The 21,427-nt window shown below is 37.7% G+C and overlaps 1 protein-coding gene across 7 annotated transcripts; it reads left to right on the forward strand.

Moving 5' to 3' along the window:
* Nucleotides 1–94: 94 nt before the first annotated feature.
* PEX2 (peroxisomal biogenesis factor 2) lies at nucleotides 95–16,960 on the forward strand. Of its 7 annotated transcripts, none has more exons than XM_059166174.1 (5): nucleotides 97–247; nucleotides 1,552–1,679; nucleotides 2,672–2,702; nucleotides 3,488–3,657; nucleotides 15,106–16,960. In XM_059166174.1, exon 5 carries the CDS (start codon nucleotides 15,123–15,125, stop codon nucleotides 16,038–16,040), a length of 918 nt encoding a protein of 305 aa, XP_059022157.1. In that variant the 5' UTR covers nucleotides 97–247; nucleotides 1,552–1,679; nucleotides 2,672–2,702; nucleotides 3,488–3,657; nucleotides 15,106–15,122; the 3' UTR covers nucleotides 16,041–16,960. The 7 variants fall into 7 exon arrangements, with proteins under 7 accessions (XP_059022160.1, XP_059022159.1, XP_059022157.1 ...); XM_059166175.1 differs by lacking the exon at nucleotides 3,488–3,657 and adding an exon at nucleotides 7,742–7,798; XM_059166177.1 differs by lacking the exon at nucleotides 1,552–1,679 and having other exon boundaries at nucleotides 95–247.
* The last annotated feature ends 4,467 nt before the right edge of the window (nucleotides 16,961–21,427 follow it).

Below are 21,427 nucleotides of genomic sequence, written 5' to 3' on the forward strand. Positions count from 1 at the left end.
CTTTCGGCCCTTCGGCCCTTCGGCCCTTCGGTTCTTCCGCGATCGCTGTTGCTGGGCCGCGCTCGGAAGCTTAGTTCTTGGTTTAATTTCCCCTTTTTTCTCAGACACTTCCGGGTCCTGCGTCGCTCCGGAAGCCCGCGAGTTCCGGAAGCCTGGGTAATCCAGGTTCTGCTAGGAGAAGCCAAGCTTCCCAGAAAATGTCTCAGAGAAAGTTACGTGGAACGGGGGCGTTTCGCAGACTCCTAAGGTCAGTGTCTGCCCGAGAGAGCCGGAGTGCAAACCTGCGGTCTGCCCTACAGCTGGGAGGGCGTGGAGTTTCGCGACCTTGTCGCTGTCGCCCTTAGCTTGAGTTTGTCTGTTTATGGGCTTCTGTTTTCCTGGAAGAAGCAAAATCAGAGTCTGATCTGGGGAAGGCAATGAAGTAGGCCCGAGCTCCTGAAAATAGTCTCAGAATGGCACCATTAAAAGAAAAAAAAAAAATCAAAAAAACAAAAAACCACAGCTAGTTTTGAGTTCCTTTGCCTTCCACGAGATCACTTTCTGCAATACTTCAAAATCTTCTCCGCGCCCTTGTCCGGGGGGAGATTTGCTTTTTAAGAGTGGCTCTAAAACATTACGCGGTGTCCTAACTACGTAATATCGGATGGCGCATACTTAAAAGTGTTATATTTGGTACAGAAATTGAGGTCCATGCTTAAGTTTCTATTGAAAGCCTGTGAACTTGGAAGCCGTTTTAATTTTCTTCGGGAAGAAGAGCTGTTGAGAATGGTCTTACATAATTGCTTGCTGTTAGTTTGTTATATATTCAACACTGATTTTTGATAACGGAGAGTGCGGAAATAATTGACATTTTTCTTCTGGTGCTTTCAGTTAAAAGACATGGTTTCTTTCTTTCTTTTTCTTAGGTCCCATTTTCCAAAAATACCACATTGAGTGAAAGGGCTTTTCCCGAGACCAAGTTGTTGCATGTCCACATCTAATATATTCTGGTATTCTGCGATCCCCTTAAGAATTTTTTACCTTAACCATTTCAGGCAGTTACAGGAAGTTTGAGACTTGATCGACACCACAGTTTGCAGTCTAAACGTCTTCCCCTAATGTGTTTTCGTTAGTTAAACCTGAACAAAATAAACTTGGGATGGTCGACTTCTTTTTTTTTCTTTTTTTTTTTTTTTTCACTTTATCTTCTCTCGGATCTGCCCATATTATCAAATACATGGATCCAGAACTATTAGAGTTCAGTGATTTGAGTCAGAGGGGACTGAAAAGAAGAAAGATAATGGAATTATTTAAGAAGTAAAAAACAAAAGCAAAAAAACAACACACACACACACAAAAACCTTTAAAAAAGTACATATATGCTTATTTATTTATTTTATTATTATTTGTTATGTATGTATTTTTTTCCTTAAAAAAAAAAAGATAAAGAAAATGGAAGTAACAGGACATAGTAGAAAGAATACTAAACTAAGTAAAGAACATAGAGTGCTAGTCCTGACTCTGTTTCCTTTGACCAGCCCTACCTCATGGCCTTATTCTCTTCATTTTTAGGGGTTGGGGTAGCATTCAATCTGTGATTTGAAATCTGTTCTGAAGAAGAATTCCTATATAAATTTCCTGGAGGCACACAGGGGAGAGACAAACCAAACAGACAGCTGTTTTTCACAAGAACAGCTCTTGTATGTGTTCTGTTTGAAACGTGTTTCTGTTAAGAAATTTAAATTCATATCTTAGACTAGGTGATCTGGGTTTACCTCTAGCATTATGATTCTGTTTCAGAGTACTCATTTGTATCCAATGTGTATTCATTGGATTAGTAACTTTTTTTAATAGTAAAAGATACATTCATCATTAATTTATTACTAAAAGTCAAAAACAGGTCTATATTGTCTAATTTGTTTAACAAATACAAACTTCAAATTTAATTTTTTGTGATCATAATCATATTTCTTTATTCTTCTCTATTCCTTCTTCCCTGGTATTTTAGCCATAAAATTTTTTGCTTAATTTTGAAGCTTATAATAATCTTTGCAATAGGAAGGGCAGATATTTTTCATTTTACATATTCTGTGACTGAATCTTAAAGATGTTAACAGCCTTGCCCAACATTGCATAGCTAGTAAATTTGCATTTTAAGTCTCAGCCCCATGTTTTTCTCACAGCTTCAGGTAATTTTAAAGTTTCTTTCTCTCTTGCACTCACTGTGCTCAGGTTCCTATGGCATACGGAAAACGTATGCCATATGCACAATCTTTATTTCTGAACGAAAGTTCTGCTCTGAATCACTTGCTCCTTTTTTTTTTCCTCCCTTGATTATCTTGGGCAACTTCAAAACAAATTGGATGTCCCCTTTACCTCCTTCCTGTGAAATGACAGCAGTTTCTAAACATTCCATGTTCCCCTTCAGTTCCTTTGGTATGTGGAAGAAATCTCTGGAGAAGAGCTCTGTACTGCTCCATTTGCCCCATGTAATCCTGGCACTGCAAATGCCAGTATTGTTATTTCTCTACGTGGAAGTGGAAGCAGGGAAGACGATGTCTAGCACCCTCTGTCCTTCCCATTGTGCAATGTTAATCAACAACTTTTCAGTCCTTTACCATCTATACAATCAAAATGCCCTTTTCTATATTGCGCTTTATTCTATTTAATATGTTCTCTTTTTTTTTTTCAGACTTTTCCCTTCTTAACTGCCTGTGAATAAGGTGAGATAAAATTTCATCCATGCTGTCTTGTCTTCTTACTATTAAGACAAAAAAACCCAAGAGCTATCAAGTAATTCCATTTTGATTCTGTATGATTCTGTATAACTGTTCCCTTCTAGTGTTAAATGAATTGGCATTTCCTCTGTCTTGCATATAGTATGTGTTCATAACAATTAAATGAATGCTCATGCCTCATTTTTTCACCCACATACTCCCTTTGTTCATATTGGGCATTCAGGCTCTTTGAATGGTTTTCTGACCACATGTGTAGAGTCAGGGAGAGAGAATGTACTCTAGATGCATCCCAGGCAACATGGGCAACTTTACCACAGTCCTTTGCTTTATTTCCCCATTTACTGTCCTGGAAGCTTGACTGGCAGTCTGGTCTTTTGAATGATCTTGAGCGAAAAAAAATTTGCTTTGAGCTCTGTGGGATTGAATTTGTTCCAGGTTTACCACATATTCTTACTACTTATTAACTTCCCTTGTGTGTTCCACAGTTTCTCTACTGTTTACCGGAAATTTACTGATTGTCAGTCCAACCTAAACAGGTTGTTAATCTCCTCACATCTAATTTTTTCTTCTAAAATGGACATGATAGTATTTACTGTGTTATGAGGATTAAATGAGATAAAGAGTGTGAAGAAAACATAATGCCTCACACACAATGATGTATTACATGGTACTTCTTTTTTTCCCATTGCTAATACCTCTGTTCCTTTGTGGATATTTCCATGTTGTCTGTCTGTCTCTGTCTCTGTCTCTCTCTCTTTTTTTTTTTTAAGATTTATTTATTTGTCAGAGACAGAGAGAAAGCGTACAAGCAAGGGGAGCAGCAGGCAGAGGAAGAAGCAGGCTCTTTGCTGAGCAAGATGCTGATGAGATACTCAGATCCCAGAGTCCTGGGATCATGGCTTGAGCTGAAGGCATAGGCTCAACCAACTGAGCTACCCAGGTGTCCCTCCATGTTGTCTTGAATGCCATAAAATATGCAGTTAAACATGTGTGCCAGTAATTTGCAAGTTATTTAAAATTCTCTTCTTAGGTTCTAGAGCACTTTTCTAAATTTATGGAGTACTTAAAGATCTAGTTGCTTCATATATTTCTTGTGGCTTTGTTTGTTCATTCTTGGAGTGTAATTTTTGCTGTAGTTCATGTCTATCTCTTAGTGTTTAGACTTTTAAAATAGCCCCATTTGCATGTCCTGTGGTGTCCTTCTAAAGTACTTCTGTTCATCTTTTAGGCCCATCACACCTTGTCAGTCAAGGACACTAGTTCGGAGCATGGCTCTGCCACTTCTAGTTGTGTGATTTATACAAGTCAGCTAATCTCTCTGTGCTTTAGTTTCCTTGTTTTAAAATGTAAATGATAAAAGAACCTCTTTCATAATATTGGTAAGGATCAAATGATTTAATATTTAATTTTGCAAAGGATACTTAGGTATGATAGTCCCTTGTTAGCACTTGATAACTGGTAAGCGGTATACATGTACTTCAGTCATAAACTCATAAATTGGTGGGTATTGTCTTCCAGATGCTTTGCTTTTTTGATTTTTTTTTCTATGATTGTGTCTCTGTCTCTCATGTTCCATTCTAATTTCTGCAGTTTCTCTAGCCTTTTTCACACTCAGCATTTTCATTTCTGTAGTTGGAAATGGCTGTTCTTTTTTCTTCCTCTTCCAAGGTTTCCTAAAATAGTTCTTATAAGGATTCTAGATAGGTAGACTTTTCAAAGTTGATTTTTTGAAATTTATTTTTGTATCTTTTAACTGCTAGAGAGTATAGTGTGATAAAATGACTTGTCCAAAGTCACACAGCCTGTTGGTGAACCTGGTCTAAGATACAGAACTAATCAGAACCAGTTTAACTCTCTTTCCCCATATTCACTCAAACATCTGCTTTTTATTTTCACAACATGCTTTTTCTCTTAAAGACTCAGAAGTATCAACTTTCTAAAAGAGAAGATTATGAGTGCCATGCTTTTCTCTTAAAAATGTATTTGTAAAGCTAGGCCAGGGTATTGAAAATTCTGTTTTAAGGTTTAAAAAAACCAGAGGGAAACATTGATGTTAGTTTTAGATACTTGAATAAGTGTCTTAAATAAGTAAATGAAATAGGGTACTCAGTTGTTTAAGACTAATTATAATCTTGATGATGGTAGTATTTGATTTGAGTTCCCTTTTTTCCCAAATTAAAAAATATATCTATATTTCTCATCTGCTAGGACAAGTTACTGATCTTTGTTCATCTTTTTGAGCAATTTATGAGATTTTGAAGTTTATCCTAAAACATTTTATTGTGTACTCACTACCAGTCCCAAAAAGAAAATTCCTGTTTGGGTTTTGATGAGGATTACGTTAAGTATATAGCTAGAAGAAGTCTAGTGTCTACAATAGAACTTTAAAATTTCAACATATCCTATCCGTATCCAAAGAGCATAATTTGGATATATAACATTTGATATCTATAAATTATTGAAACTTGCTTTATATTTGATGAAAGAGTAGAACAAAAGAGTAGTGACAGGTCATTTAGCAAGCCTGTGGCAGAAGTGGGATTTGAACTTCTGGTTGTTGATTTTTAGGCCTATTCACAGTGCCAGAGGTCACAGTGTCCTAATGGGTCTCAGTCATAGCTTTTTCTCTTTTGCTCATGTTTGAAATGTGTTCTGGGAATCGGTGTCCTGTTAAATCCCTCTTTGATGCATGTCCCATTTATTAGTATTGATTTCAATACAATGGACAGTAAATCTATCTGACTACACAAAGGAAATAAAAAGTAGGGTGTAGGTTCAAAGCTTAAGATCTCCAGTTATAGAACTTTATTCACATAACCTCATAATATGAAACATAAGTTTAAAATTTTTTCAAACCTAAAAGGAAAAAAATTAGTATATTGTCTCATCCATTTTGATTACTTGAACCCTCAGGATAGTGTGGCAGCAGCATTGTCATACTAAAAACTAGTTCATTATTGTGGATCTGAAAAAGGATGGCTTGGCAGTGGGTGCATACATGGGTTTGGTACCTTAGAGGATACTTGGGAATCACATGTTTCTGCTGACAAAGTTTACAGGACTGTAAATTTAAATGTAGAGTTTTTGTAGGCAGCATGCATTGACAAATATGCCTAATGGTAATACATCTAGTACTGAGAGTCTCGGAACAGGTCAATAATAATGTGTATATTGATAGCAGCAATGTAGGAGATGTTACTTGGTATTATAGCTAAAAATCCATGTTATCCTCTTAATCATAATTACATTAATATTGACAGGCCCTTGACAATACTCACATTATTATTGATAGATTTCTGTCAATAACATGTTTTAAATAAAATACATTCATTCATAATTTGTAGTATACTCAGTATAAGCTCAGAAATACATTCTGAAAATTCTTCCTTCTTTAGTGTGATTCAGTTGTTTGTTTTGGTTTTGGGATGTGATATAGATGACAAAGTTTTTATTTGGGGTAATAGAAAGCATAAAAGGGAAGGATAAGGGCACCTGGGTGATTCAGTCGTTAAGTGTCTGCCTTCGGCTCAGGTCATAATCCCAGGGTCCTAGAATGGAGCCCTACATCGGGCTCCCTGCTCTGCAGGAAGCCTGCTTCTCCCTCTCCCACTGCCCCTGCTTGTGTTCCCTCTCTCGCTGTGTCTCTCTTGTCTCTCTCTGTCAAATAAATAAATAAAATCTTAAAAAAAAAAAAAAAGGATGAGCTATTTAAAAATAGGTTTATATATTACTGCTCTTCGTAAACTAATTTCAGGGTTTTTTTTTTTTTTTCTGAAAGAAAAGCTGTATGACATGTCTAGTGATAAAACGTCAGCAGGGGACCTTTTTAATAGTTTTTAGTGCTAGATCATTTTGTCTTAAACATATTTATGGGATAAGTTAATCAGACTAACCCTATAGATGCTTTAATTTGCCTTGACTATCTTTTTCCATATCCTTAATGTAGTAGTATCCTTCACTAAACACATACTGTGTAATGCCAATTACACTTTTAATTATTTTTATGAGTCTCTTTGCATGACTATAAATGTTTCCCTCTGCGTTGGCCCTTTAGAATCTTAAATTAGTGCAATTTGGGAAATGGGGATTGAGAAGGGAAAGGGTTATAGAATTGTGTATTAAAAGAATGAGATTTCATGGCAGAGTAGGAAAAGGTATTGCCTGTTTTTTGACATTCTGGAAAAATCAATTTGAATTAAATCTGATGGTGTTCGTTTCAATTCTGAACAATCCCAGCTTTAAAGAAAAAGATTAGTTTGTATTTTTTTTAACTATTCAAGTTGGAGCCTACTTTTGTGAAACTAGATACTAATCTACAAGAACCTGTAATATGGGGATCACTAAACCTTACTTAAACTAAATTCCTGAAGGTAAGTAGAAATAGACTGGCTTAATGTTGGGTGTGGATGGCAATCAGTGTAACAGAATCAGGAAAGTACTGGTTTACAAAAAAAAAAAAAAAAAGAAGTGGGGGGATTTTTGATCCAAAAATGTGAAGGCGCCATAATCTTTTTGATTTTGATTAGTTCCTAATGAAGCAGTCCATTACTTTAACTCTTTTAGAAAGTTATTAGCACCTTCGTTAAGGGCCTTGTATTGTAGTACATACCCTCTCACCGGTCTTCAGGAGCTTTAGCATTTGTTTTCTTCTTGAACTCTGCTATCAATAGATTCAACTTTTAAAAATATATCTCATTATGTCTCTTCTCCTTAGTGATTGTTCATGCCTGTGAAATCATTCCGGTTTCCCTACAGTGGGCTTTTTGCAGTGGGTTAACTCTTCGGCCAGCCTCTCCTGCTGGCCTGTTTTGCTCAGTCATGGCAGATGACTTGAGTCTTTGCTTCCAGGTAACAGGCACAGCCACAGTGAATGAAGGTTAAATCACTAAGGAGGCATATCCTTTTGAAACTCACCCCAGTATCTCCCAGATAAACCATGGCCAGGTTTCATGGCTTGCACATATCTGGGGTTTGCACAGCCTGTTCTTGTGTCTTAAATGTCATTTTTTTTTCTTTTCTGCCAGGGGAGTTCTGTGATCCTTCATGGTGTCTTCACATTTCAAGATTCATTCTTTGTTTTGGTTAGTCCTGATTATAGTAACGTTCTATTTCTTTAAAAAAGCTTGAATAAAAGGAAGTGAACTGAGAGTTAAGTTTTTGGCTTAAATCCCTGGTACCTAGGAGATTGCTTGGCATTTGGTAAGCACTCAAAAAATATTAGTTAAATTGAGCCATTTTTCAGAGAATTAGTGTTCACTAAAACACACTCCTTATATTATTTTGAAAATAACTTTGTGACTTCAAGGCATTTATGATATTTTTCTGTGCTTTACAGAAAATATTGTGGGCAAATATTGTTGTACAGCAGTGGAGGGTAAAGGTTTCCATGATCAGACTGATTAAACTTCTAGTTATTTCTATTTTATAAGTTTCTTCTACTGCTGGGCCCTACGCATCTCTGAAGCCAGTATTCTAGAATGAATGTATCTGCCTGAAAAGAAGAAAAAAGAAAGGAAGAGGAATGGAGTGTGACATGTTAGTGATGAACCACAATTGGATGCCTCTGTGGACTGCCTGTACCATGCCCTATTTCAGCAAAGCACCCTAGAGTCAGATATTATCAGTGTGCATTCCTGAAGTTTCTTTGCTTCCTGATAATAGGCATTACCATATCGATGAGGGTTAAATATCCAAGGAGCAGGTCATGCTGAAGCCCATCCCCAGGCTCGCAGAATTCCCCCTCCATAATCTCCTTTCAGATAAGATACAGGAGTGTGATGTGTTCCACTGAACCATGTCTCTGTCCCTTCCCACCTAGTCCGCCTCCATGTGCACGCATAATAGTGACATCATGTTCACTGTTTACTACCACAATTATATATTAATTTTGTGGTTAGTATTTCCTGGAGGAGAAAAAAGTTCTTTCACCACAAATTGAGGTATTAATATAAGTAATAATGAAAATTTCAGTCTTTTGAAATAAATTTGCCAAAATCGACTTAGACTCCTTTTCTTCTTATGCCCATCCCTAGCCAAAGCAGCAATAATGTAGTAATAATGATACTTTCCAGTTTCCAGACTTTCATAACATTATCTGGGTTTAATGTCAACAACTTTGTGTGTGTGGTAGCTATTCTTCCCAACTTTTTGAAGAATATGAGGGTAGGGGTGCCTAGGTGGCACAGTTGGCTAAGTATTGGACTCTAGGTTTCAGCTCAGGTTATGATCTCAGGGTCGTGAGATCAAGCCCCACATCAGGTTCCGTGCTGGGTGCCACACTCAGCATGGCGTCTGCTTGAGATTTCTCTTCCTCCTCCCTCCCCCATGCCTCTCCCTAAAATTAAGAAGAAAAAAAAGAATCTGAGGTAATGACTTTTTCTAAGATCACATAACAAATAAGTAACAAAGCTGGAACTGGAGCTCAGGTCTGATTGATTTTAAATATACTTTTTTCTACTGTCAAGTTGCCTAAATATGAATGTAGAGCAAAGGAGGAGTATTCTGCTTTGACTATGGTGTGTAATGGACAGTGTCTGTTCTATGTTTACAACTGAAAGAAGTCACAAAAATGACTAAAATGTTGGAAAATAAAACCTAAAACAAAAAAAATAGAGAAATTACTCATCTGGAAAGGCAAAGGCTGAAGAACAGTTTAATGATAGTCTTTTGGTCCATTAAAGAGTCTTACACAGGGAGGAGATCGAGCCCAGCTGTTGTTAATCTACACTGAGGCCAGGCCTAAGGAGAAAAAGAGGAAAGGAAAAAAATGTTAAACTGTAACAGAAGGGATAAGAAAGAATTTTTTGATAATAAAGATTATTAAATATTGGATTGGTTAGAGTGTGTTAAGTCTCCTTTTCTGGCAGCCATTAAAAATTCCTATGTTTGCTAAATAATAAGTATGATTCCTCCAGAAATGAAGTATTTGAAATGGATGATTCTGAGACATCACTCCCTCAGACCAGTTTTTCACTAAATATGAGTAGGAAACCTGAGGAAGAGAAGGCTTCCCTCACCATTCAGTTCATCCAGATGCTCTCATATAGTATTCAGTCAGTATACCAATTAACTACCAAATTTCTCATTCTGTTGCACATAGATTCAACAAACATTTATTGAGCACCTACTGTGAGTCCATCCTTGGGTTTATTCTACAATTGTAACAAATCCATCAGCCATAATGCAGAACTGATTATGACTCTAATCAGTCAGACTCATGTATCTTTAAAGATACATGAATTGGCATAACTGGTCCTCTAACACAGGCCATGTATTTTAACTGATACTCAAAAAAAATAGCACTCTATCCAGTCCAATTCTTGGGATGTGAGAGAGGTGAGAGGAGGGATCTGGTAGTGCTGAACTTCTATCCATGTCCAGTATGGTCAGAGCCTTTCAAGGGTAATTTGACAATAATTGAGAACTTCCTTTGCTGACTGCAGAATATGAAATCTGGGAAAGATAACAGAGTTGTAGACACTGTGACAGTAGAGAAGTCATATGCTATATTCCCACACACCATGAAGGATTGTAGAATTTTGCATGAGTGAAACTGAGCTAGAAATCGTTCTCTTTTTAGGTGGCAGGTGCTTTGAGAAATAAGTGTAAGATAAGGCACTTTCCCTTAACTAGCTTACAGATAAACTAGGGAAAGAAGATGTACTGACATGACTGAAATCACAGGATGGTTGAGGGCTCAAGTGAGTGGCACAGACAATTGCTGTCAAAGTTAAAGGTGGTGATAATAGGAGTTGGAGATAGTTATGAAGGTTTCACAGAGAATGTTGAAATAAAGTTGGAATGTGAAGGGCAGAGAGTTGTGGGCAGTGGGAAGAGTTGGCAGGGAAGGCGAGTGTTTTGGATACATGGGAAAAGGCCCAGAGTTAGGACTGAGGGGGGTGGCACAGACCTGGGCTAGGTTGTATCTGAGAAGTTTGTACTTTATCCCAGAGGTAATAATGAGGTAATAGAGATGATTTGGTAAATGTATGCAAACATTTTGTGGATTTTAGTTTGCTTCTGGGGTTAAAAAAAAAAAAAAATTGTTTCCTCAATTACATAATGCCTATAAACTAGAGAAAATTTGTAAACTGCAGGAAAAGTGAGAATAATAATATTTATTGAAGCTTTTTGCATGGATTTTAGAATTCTTTTTCTGTTGAGATAGTTTCAAATGTTCTATACTGTCTTTGAGAACCTGTGATACCATATGCCTTTGTTAGTATCCTAGTTGTCTGTTTACTTGCCTGCTTCGCTTACTAGACCTTGGTTAGGGTCCTTAAGTGAGAGCCAAGATGTTTTGTTTATCTTTGCATCCCAAGCACCCAGCAGGGCTAGGATGTATTGATGTCCATAGCCTTTGTGGAATTCATGGAGTAGTCTCTAATCTCACAGGATCTACTTAACCGAAGAAAGGGGGAGCCAGAGTCAGTGTAAGATTTGTAACAGCCCTTGTGGATATAGGGATGAGAACTAAACAGAAATAAATGTGAGGGCTGGCAGGCAGCATGGAGCTGTATGGATGGTAGATATGCCAGAAAAATTAATGAACTTCACTTTGAAGTGACTAGCCCATTCATTCTCAACATCCCCAGGAAGCTTGTTAGAAATGCAGATTCTTGGCTCCCATTCCAGGCTTACTGATTCAGAAACTCTGGCTCTGAGACACTACAGTCTTAAGAAATCTAAGTGATCATGATAAATGCTCAGGTTTGAAAACCAGTAGCCAAGAAGGACAGGACTGATGGTGAAGACTGTGGCATGAAGGGATTGAAAGCCCAAAGATGGATGTGATGCCAGTGAATAAAACTGTTGAACAGCCATGCTAGCTGGAACAGGAAAACTATGAGAATAAGATTATATTATTACAAAGAAAGCAGAGCGTGTTTTAGGTGGGCAGGATCTACTGCTCCTGCTTAGTTCACTGCCTTCCTGATCTTAGCGTTTAAGTAGATCAAGTAGATTTAAAGTCGGATAGTCCTACCGGAGGGACACACTCCCCCCCAACAAAATCTCCACCCAGATTTTCTCTCCTGTCTCCACACAATTGCCTACTGAGCTTTAGCTGTCTCATAGGAGCCTCAGATCTTTGACACTACTGTGGTTATTACCTCTCCCTTGAAACCTGTATCACTGCATGGGTTTCCTATTTCAGAGAGCTGGACTACCACCATGTAGTTACTCAAGTCAGTTATTCTTGGCTTATTTCTCATTAAACCATGTCACTTCTAACTCATGGCTTTAAAGATAGCTGTTTTTCTCCATCCCTGCTGATACCCTTATAATTTAGAACTTTCTCCTTGATCACTTTAATAATCATATAATCATCTTAACTGGTCTCTCTGCCTCGAGTCTTTTCAGCTTCAAATCCATTCTGAATGTGGCCAGAACAAGCTGTCTAAAAACTTGATTAGTTCTTTTCTTAAACTATCCAGTCCCCATTACCATTTTGATAAAATACAGTCTCCACAATTTGGCTTTTACTTTTGGTCTCCTGTCTTCCTTTCCAGCCCTTTGTCCTTGCACCTTCAGTCCTTGTCACCTGCTCTCTTTCTGCTTGGTATGACATTCCTTTACCTTCCTTTACCAGACTGACACTGCTGATCCTTCAGGTAGTTGTCGAGATATTATCTCTTTGAAGTTTTCTCTGACCTTCTGAGGTCTAATGACAAAAATAATGCCCTGAATTTCCCCTTGCATATCACTCCTAACACCTTATTGTAATTGCCTGTTTATTATTTTATATAGCACATTCTTACCCACCCCTCACCTCACTACATTGTAGTCTCCACCAGGGGTTGAGACTGTGTCAGTTTTACTATTATAGCAGTAACTGGTAAACAGCAGTTGTATGACAAACATGTTGAAATAGGTAATAATCGATAGTCCAGATACGATAATTTGAAATAATTTTAAAGGCTACTGGGTAGGATTTGTGTTTTCTGTCCTTCACCTACCCTTTCTTTATCTTCTTCATCTAGTCCGTGTAGTGTGCATTATGTGCACTGAGTGCTGTGCTGGTTGCTAAAATTCAACTGTAACAAGACTCTGTCTTTGCAACAGGGTTTAATCTTCTAGTGGAGGAAGTAGACAATTTAAAAAGTAGCCTGTGTACAGTACATAGAGGCCAAGAAAGTGAAGAATGGAGTGCTAAGGGAACAGCAAGAAGAGGCAGCCAACTCAAGTTTGGAGAGTCAGAAGGAAGTGATGCCTAAGCCCCTATTAAAAATTTAGTACTTAAAAACTGAAAACTGAATTTTTCAATAAAACACAGGAACGAACTGTTCCAGATAGAGGGAACAGACCATAAATGTTCACTAGGGAACAAGAAAAGGGGGCACCTTATGACTAGAGGTCAACAGGTTAGGCAGGAAAGCAAGCTGGGATAGTTTGGGAGGCTTGTGTTTGAACAACTGCAGTGTGGGAAATGCACTGAAAAAGGCAGAAGGTGGGATAGGCCAATTAGATGTAATCCAACAGAGAGATGAGAGCTGCTGAATTTAGGCAGAGGCCTGCAGGGGATAGGGTAGTGAATGGATTAGAAAAATATTTGGGGCAAAGAGCAAAACCTTGGGGATTGAAGAGATTTGTAGAGAGAAGAAAGGAACCTCGGTTCTAACCCCCGTCTTCTTTTCCTATAGCTCCCGCTAGTATGAGGCAAGGATTTCACAGAACTTGTGGCAAAATCCCGCCCACCCCCATACCTCTAAACTGTGAAATTTTGAGGGACTGCAGGAAAGGGAAAAAGGGTGAGATGACCCTAGAAGGCAGATGATGTTTATGGGAGAGAAGCATTCCTGTCAAGTATCTAGACTGAGAAGAAAGCAGCAATAAACACCTATTATTCAGTAGGCGCTTTTGTTTCCTATGCTTGAACTTGTTAGGTATGTAGTCTTCTGCCACTAAGTCATCTAAGATCCATGAATAATTTAAAAACATCCTCTGCATAAATAAAGAGATAGATAGATAAAAACATCCTCTGTAAAACCTTGTAATTGTCAGAAAACCAAAACCTCCTTAATTGTCAAATACATCCCCAGTTTCAAGAGGTACAACTTTATTTTAGGATGTACCTTTCAGTGCTTTAACTTCTAACAAGTTACATTTAATATCTTTTTAGTAAAAATCATAAATAGAATTTGAAAGAACTTAGAGGTCATTTTATCTCTGGCCTTCAGTTCTGTAAGTGAAAAAAATAAAGCAGAACTAGGTAAAGTCACTTGTCCAAGATCACAATGGCCACACTGTCGGTGACAATGAACTTAAGTGGGATACATGCCTCCCTCTATAACTTAGTGTTAAATTAGTGCACTAGGCCTTTTGAAGGCCCAGAAATCGTGCATGATCTAGATCAAGCTCCATGTGTTCAGGGCTGATTTTAGAAACTAAGCTGAAACAGATTTCTTGTCATAGTTTGAATTTACCAGTTTTTTTAATAATAAGTAAAATACCTAACCTGGTCTGTACACTCCTTGACAATAGCAGCCAGAGTGTTTTAGTCATTGTGGCATGTACATAATAGGCATTTTAATAAGTGTGTTTTGAATGAGTCAGTCATACCTAGCTAACCATTAATCAGCTTTTTCTAATTCATTTTAAAAGTTTTTTGTCCCCTTAGTACCTCTGGGATTCCTTAGTTAATTTATGAAATAGTCTTTGTATATACTTCTACATCATGTTTTTCTTAGAAGACTGTATGATGTGTATCTTCTTAATATCTGAATAACAGCATTTCCGCACTCATGTTGTTTTGTGCTAGTACTCAGTTTCTGCCATAGTGTGATAGCATAATAAACACTGTTTTTTTAATTTTTTCTCCTAACTTTATAGATAATAAAACATATTTCAGAAAGATTAAATGACTTGTTAAAAAATATATATACCTTTGGAGTCAGTAGAAGTGCTGGCAATTAACCTGAGGTCTTGACTTACCATCCGTTAGAATGTTCCATAGAGTTCTCTATATTTATTAAGTTCATGTATTTCTCCATTAGTCATGTTATTATTTAGGCTCATCACTGTTAGTATCAGGATTTTATTATCTCCCTGCTAAAATGACCAAGGAGGATTACATGGAGATATCTGTGGAAAAAGGGTACAACTTGCTATAACCTGTTATTCCTTTGATGAAGAGGGTCCAGAAAAGGGCGGGGGGCGGGGGCGGAGAAGAAGAAGAAGAGCAAAGAAAAGAAGGGAGGGAGGGAGGAGTGGGGGAAGAAAGGGAAGGTTCCATATAAGAGGTGATTGTTTGCTGCTGCTTGACAACTACTGCCAGCTCCATCTTCAGTGGGCCCTGGTCATTTGGGTATTGCAGTTTGAGATGCGTAGGTTGAGGAGATGGTACGAGCTTGCAAATGTTTGATGTTCCCTAATTGTACTTTACCCCTAGAAACCCTCCAAGAAGACATGGCTTCCAGAGAAGAGAACATGAAAAGGATGAACAGAGTGCTGAGAATAAGTCAGTTGGATGCGCTTGAACTGAACAAGGCCCTGGAGCAGTTAGTTTGGTCCCAGTTTTCTCAATGCTTTCATGGATTTAAGCCAGGGCTGTTAGCCCACTTTGAACCAGAGGTGAAAGCATTACTGTGGCTTTTCTTGTGGCGATTCACCATCTATTCTAAAAATGCCACTGTGGGACAATCCATTTTGAATATTCAGTATAAAAATGATTTTTCCCCAAAGCTGAGGTACCAGCCACCAAGTAAGAATCAGAAGCTGTGGTATGCTGTGTGTACAATTGGCGGGACGTGGCTGGAAGAGCGCTGCTATGACCTATTTCGAAACCGTCATTTGGCATCATTTGGGAAAGCCAGGCAGTGTATAAATATCATGGTTGGACTTTTTAAATTAGGTGGGCTCATTAATTTCCTGATTTTCCTTCAGAGGGGCAAGTTTGCAACTTTGACAGAACGTCTCCTAGGCATTCGTTCTGTATTTTGCAAGCCCCAAAACATACGTGAAGTTGGCTTTGAGTATATGAATAGGGAACTTCTCTGGCATGGTTTTGCTGAGTTTCTGATTTTTCTCTTACCACTTATTAATATCCAGAAATTGAAAGCTAAGTTGTCTTCATGGTGTATTCCTCTTACTGGTGCTTCTAATAGTGACAATACGTTATCCACCAGTGGCAAACAGTGTTCTCTGTGTGGAGAGTGGCCCACCATGCCTCACACCATAGGATGTGAGCACATCTTCTGTTACTACTGTGTTAAAAGTAGTTTCTTATTTGACGTGTACTTTACTTGTCCTAAGTGTGGCACAGAGGTACACAGTGTGCAGCCACTAAAATCAGGAATTGAGATGTCAGAAGTGAATGCTCTTTAGAAACTAAGATTGTTTCCTCTGAGGAAAACTGTATTATGTTCAAATCCTTAATATTAGTCATCCTAAGCATACTGTTTAGGAGGGGATGTGCTTCTCAGCCACTGTCTTCTATTCCTTTGCAAGTACGAAATTCTAATCACTAGAAACCACATGATTCTGTATATATTATGCACACAGTAATGTATTACTTTTCTTTAAATCATTGCATTCAGTTTTTAATGTTGAGAATAATGGACAGTTTTTGTCAGACTACTAAAAACATTCTCTCATTTTGCTACTTCCTAGAAAGAGGGTAGATTCTAAAATGATTTCGGAGACTTGGGATGAGTGTGTATTTATTTTCAAAGATGGCATTATAACGTCATAATCTGACAATGATAAGACCCTGTTGTTTTGAGACTTAAGATCTAGTGCCCCAGTTGTAATTTTAAGCTACTCTCCAAAACCTGTTTTTAAAGGATTCAGTTGGCTTCCTTCTTAGGCAAAATAATGGCCACCAGGAGCTCCAGACTGATGTTTTGCCGGCTTTCTGATTCCCTGGGAATAAGAGCTTCTTGCGTAATAGTTCTGGCTAAATCCAGGACCTCTTTGACTTTGGTCTGCCTGGGATTACACATTTGTGAGCCAGGACAGAAAAGTACTAATCTTTATTACTAGATGTATACCTCGTGGACCCATAGTAGGAGAGAGGCAGTTCACCACAGGAAAGTCAGGTGCCATTGTAAGAGTAGTGGATGGTGGGCAGGTAGAAACAAAGATCCCTACTAGAGTCCATATTTGCCTTTTTCATATCAAAAGTCTGTATGTATTCTTTGATTTTGCCAATGATCTAAGTTGATGAGAACATAAGTAACTGAGTGGTTGACTTAGATTAAAGATTTAAAAGGATTAAATAAATAAATATTTTGTTATACCAATAATTTTGTTGTGGTGTTATTTTGATAAAGTGCTCTGAGTAAATATCCATATTGTTATTTTAACATGAAAATAGTACTTTACATATATGTTAACTAATAGAGTTGTCAATATTATGGGGGTTTTATGTTTTTCCAGACACTAATGGCACTTTAGTACCATATTTTTTTTTAATTTTTTATTTTATTTAACCTCTACCCACTCACTAAGTGATTATCCATAGGAGGCCAGGGAGTATGACTGTTGTGCTCACCACTAGACAACCAGAACCTACCACTCTTGGTGCCAGTGTACCAATAGAGACATTTTGTTAGCTGAGCAACTAAATCTACTATCACAGATGAGGTTCTGCAGAAGTACATGTTGCAGGGGACTTGAAGTACTTGGGCCTCGATTGGATCAAAGTAGTCAGGCCTTTTTACTTATACCTCTCAGCCACTCCCCCAGCTGGGCAACACACCCATCCCTGGAAGAGCTGGGTGACCAGCCTAATGTCAATCACATCTAATACCATCTCTCCATTATTTTTCTTTATGGTTTTCCATTTTTGCTATTCTTGCTTGTAAGCATACAAACACACTAATGGCAGGAAGTATTCAACTTAAAATCATTTGGTTTATGACTGATTTCTGTACTCAAGTGCTGCCTCAGGGAACTCCAACTTACTGCAGAGACCTAGGCCTACTGGCTAACTAAGTTGCTCCAACAGTCCCAAACCCCGTTGGTTCCTTGCCTCCTTGTACACTGCCAGGAGACTTGCTCTAATACTGATTCTTCTATTCCTACTCCCCAGTGGTCTCAGGGCTCAAGGTTCTATAACTGGGTCCTATTTAGCTATATAATACATTTCTTTAGCCTCAAGAATGTAACCATCACCTGTGAGCTTCTCCCCTTGGGAAAATAAAAACTTTTATACATTGTTTTTTCTCTCCCGCATAACTTGTTCTCCAATCAGATTTGCTACTTGTGTATATAATGTATCCAGTTGATCATATCTGAAATACATACCAGTCAAAGCTAACTCAAGGCATGTCCTGCTCTCTTAACTTCAGAACCCAGTGGGTTTGGGGTAAGTTTATTTAACTCCTCTAAGATTCAATTTGGTCAACCTATGAAGTGGGCATTCAGTAATATCTATCTCTTAGGACTGTAATGAGAATGAAATAAATCATTCTCTCAAAAATTACTTATTAAGTCCCTACAGGCATTCTTCTCTAGGCAGAGATGTACTTATAAATAAAAACCCCTTTTTACATTTTTGGAGGAATAATAGACAATAAACATGTGTAAGACAATTTCAGAAGTTGGAAGTACTCTGAAGAAAAAAAGAAAACAGGATGAGGGAATGGAGAGTGCCAAGAGATGCTGCTGAACTTTGCAAAGAGATCTGAATGAACTGAGGGGGAAAGCCAAGCACAGGAGAGTTCCAGGATAAGGAAATGGCAGGTACCCAAGCTCTGAGACGAGAGTCCATTCCTGGTTAAACAACAGTAAGAAATAGAGTAACAAGAGAAAGGTGAGGTAAGGGACACAGGGTCAGGCCAGACAGGCCATGGTAAACAAAACAAAACAAAAATGATCTGGATTTATTCCAAGTATGAGGAAGCAAAGAAGTTCCAAGTTCCTATTTTTAAAGGGTCCCTGTGGGCGCCTGGGTGGCTTAGTGGGTTAGAGTATTTGCCTTCGGCTCAGGTCATGGCCCCGGGGTCCTGGGATTGAGCCTCACATCGGGCTCTCTGCTCAGCGGGTAGCCCGCTTCCCTCTCTCTCTACCTGCCTCTCTGCCTACATGTGATCTTTGCCTGTCAAATAAAATTTAAAAAATAAATAAAATAAATAAAAATAATCTTGGATCATCAATAAGGGTACCTTATATTCTGTATAATTTGGTTAAGAACGCAGGAACATTAGTATGGTTATAGTTGAGGAAGGCTTCATGTTGGCATTTACAGGCAAAAACTTGATTCACTTAGAACATTTGCTTTTAACAAAGAGCTGGTTTTCCTAATAATACTTAATAAGTGAAGTGTTAACTGAATTAAGGAAAGATATTTTCAGCAACAGAACAATTCCAAACAGACTTTTTAGCCAAAACAATTGTCCGTATTATCTATAGAACTGCTGCTCCATGGTTCTTTCCAGCTAAAGCTAGTATGTGGAACATGTTTATATTCATCACAAGTAAGTTGACAAGTATTTCCCTTGTACGTCTGGGGTTTTTATTCCTTCAAAGAGTATGTAAATCACGAAACAAGACAGGCTGTGCCTTTCTGTTCCCACATTGTCATTTACTATCTCTTGATATTTTCAAGACAAAGCTTATGGTTTTAAAATGTCATTTTTCTTAAAAGTCAGCATCATTATCATGTTGTCCAAAGGCCTTCCTTGAGCAGTACCTTGAGTTGTTTTCTGCCAATAAGAACAATTCAAACAAGAATAATCCAAGTCACTCCTGAGGCCAGAAAATCCAGAAGTATGGTATTCAGTAGGTAGTTCACTTTCCTTCTGTTTGGCAGTAGAGTAACTTGTTCTCACTAACAGGTTGAACCCACCCTGTGCTGAAATCCCAGAGCCAATAAAACCTAAATCTACTAAGATAAGTAAAGCTGATTTTAAAATCAGATGGGTGTGGACATGTTTATATCCATTGAACTCAAGAATTTATCTCAAGGAAGTTCTAAGAATTAGAAAATAGATTTACTGAAATGATTTTCACTAGAGCTCTGTTCACAAGATGTGAAATCACACAAATGCTCAATAATAGGAAACTAAAATAGAATAGCTATTTAATTGACTTAATGTCATATAAATACCATGAAAAAATTGTGCAAAAATACATATGAATAAATTACATGGGAAAGTGTTCACAATATAATATGAAAGAAGTTGGATATTAAATATAATATGATCTAAACAGATGCATATATATCTGGAAATGAGACAGATACTTATAATGAGATGAGCAGGCACATACATATAATAAATATCTCTGGGTTAGTCATCTATTCAACTTTAACTTTTACATTTTTCTGTATTCCCCAAATTTTCTATACTGAGCATGTAATACTTTTTCATTACACTAAAACCAGTTATTTCTTTAAAATCTCATGGCCAATATTTTTACAGTTCATTTCAAAGGTAAAATATCTGCATAGCTAGTAAACAAGTTAAAAATGGAAAGTTAAGAGATGTATGATTCTAAAAAATCCTAGAGTATCCATTTTTTGCGTGACAATAAAGTCCTGCCTTTCTGACCAACCACAACTGTTGAAAGAGTCTGAATTATTTTGGATATTTTAAATTAAATATTAACTTCGGCTCCATATAATATATACACTTTAACCACTTAGATATATGTAGGCAACAAAAAGGTAAAAAGTGCCTACTCCCTTTTCCAAAAGTATTTAATGTTTATAAATAAATGTATGGTATTTTTTTTTAATTTTATTTATTTATCAGAGAGAGAGAGAGGGGAAGAGAGAGAGCACAGGCAGACAGAATGGCAGGCAGAGGCAGAGGGAGAAGCAGGCTCCCTGCTGAGCAAAGAGCCCGATGTGGGACTCGATCCCAGGACCCTGAGATCATGACCTGAGCTGAAGGCAGCTGCTTTACCAACTGAGCCACCCAGGTGTCCCTGTATGGTATTTTTAAATAAGTATAGTTTACTTACTTTAAAATATCTAGAACTCATACACTGGATCAAAACAGTTGACATGTATATTTTATATTATCAGTTCGCCTAAGCCTGTAGGATGTCTGTATTTCCTCAACTAAGAATCAAGACCCAAGATCTGACCCAGGATTCTGTATTCCTTCCAGACTTGGACACAAAAATGCTGATATTTCTGAGGTATTTTTATGGTTTGGTTTACTAGTAAGGCATATTACAAACTTGAATTTCAGCTGAGACTTTATCTAAATAGTCAAAATTCTGAATAAGTGAACCAGAGACTTTACTGTTCTGAGAGGTGTCCAGGATGGTCCCTACTAATCATATCTCACTAAGAATTCTCTCTCCTAAGAGTATCCTCTCCTAATAGCCTCTATTCTTTTAAATCCACATCAATTTGTAAATGTGCCTTTTTAGTCAACAAAAATTATAAAATGCTACAGTATGGTCTGTTGCTTTAAAAATGCTTTGCTCCCGGGGCACCTGGGTGGCTCAGTAGGTTAAAGCCTCTGCCTTTGGCTCAGGTCATGATCCCAGGATCCTGGGATCGAGCCCTGCATGGGGCTCTCTGCTCAGCAGGGAGCCTACTTCCCTTCCACTCTCTCTGCCCGCTTCACTGCCTACTTGTGATCTCTATCTGTCAAATAAATAAATAAAATCTTTAAATAAATAAATAAAAATGCTTTGCTCCCGATCAAATACAAAAGAGCAAATATATTCTTTGAAAGCAAGCCCCTTCTCTAACTTATTAAAATATTCCTCAGTTTCAACTAGGTAACTCTCTGAAACAGCAGAATAGACTG

The sequence above is a fragment of the Mustela lutreola genome, chromosome 3 (assembly GCF_030435805.1).
Source record: "Mustela lutreola isolate mMusLut2 chromosome 3, mMusLut2.pri, whole genome shotgun sequence".
NCBI lineage: Eukaryota > Metazoa > Chordata > Mammalia > Carnivora > Mustelidae > Mustela > Mustela lutreola.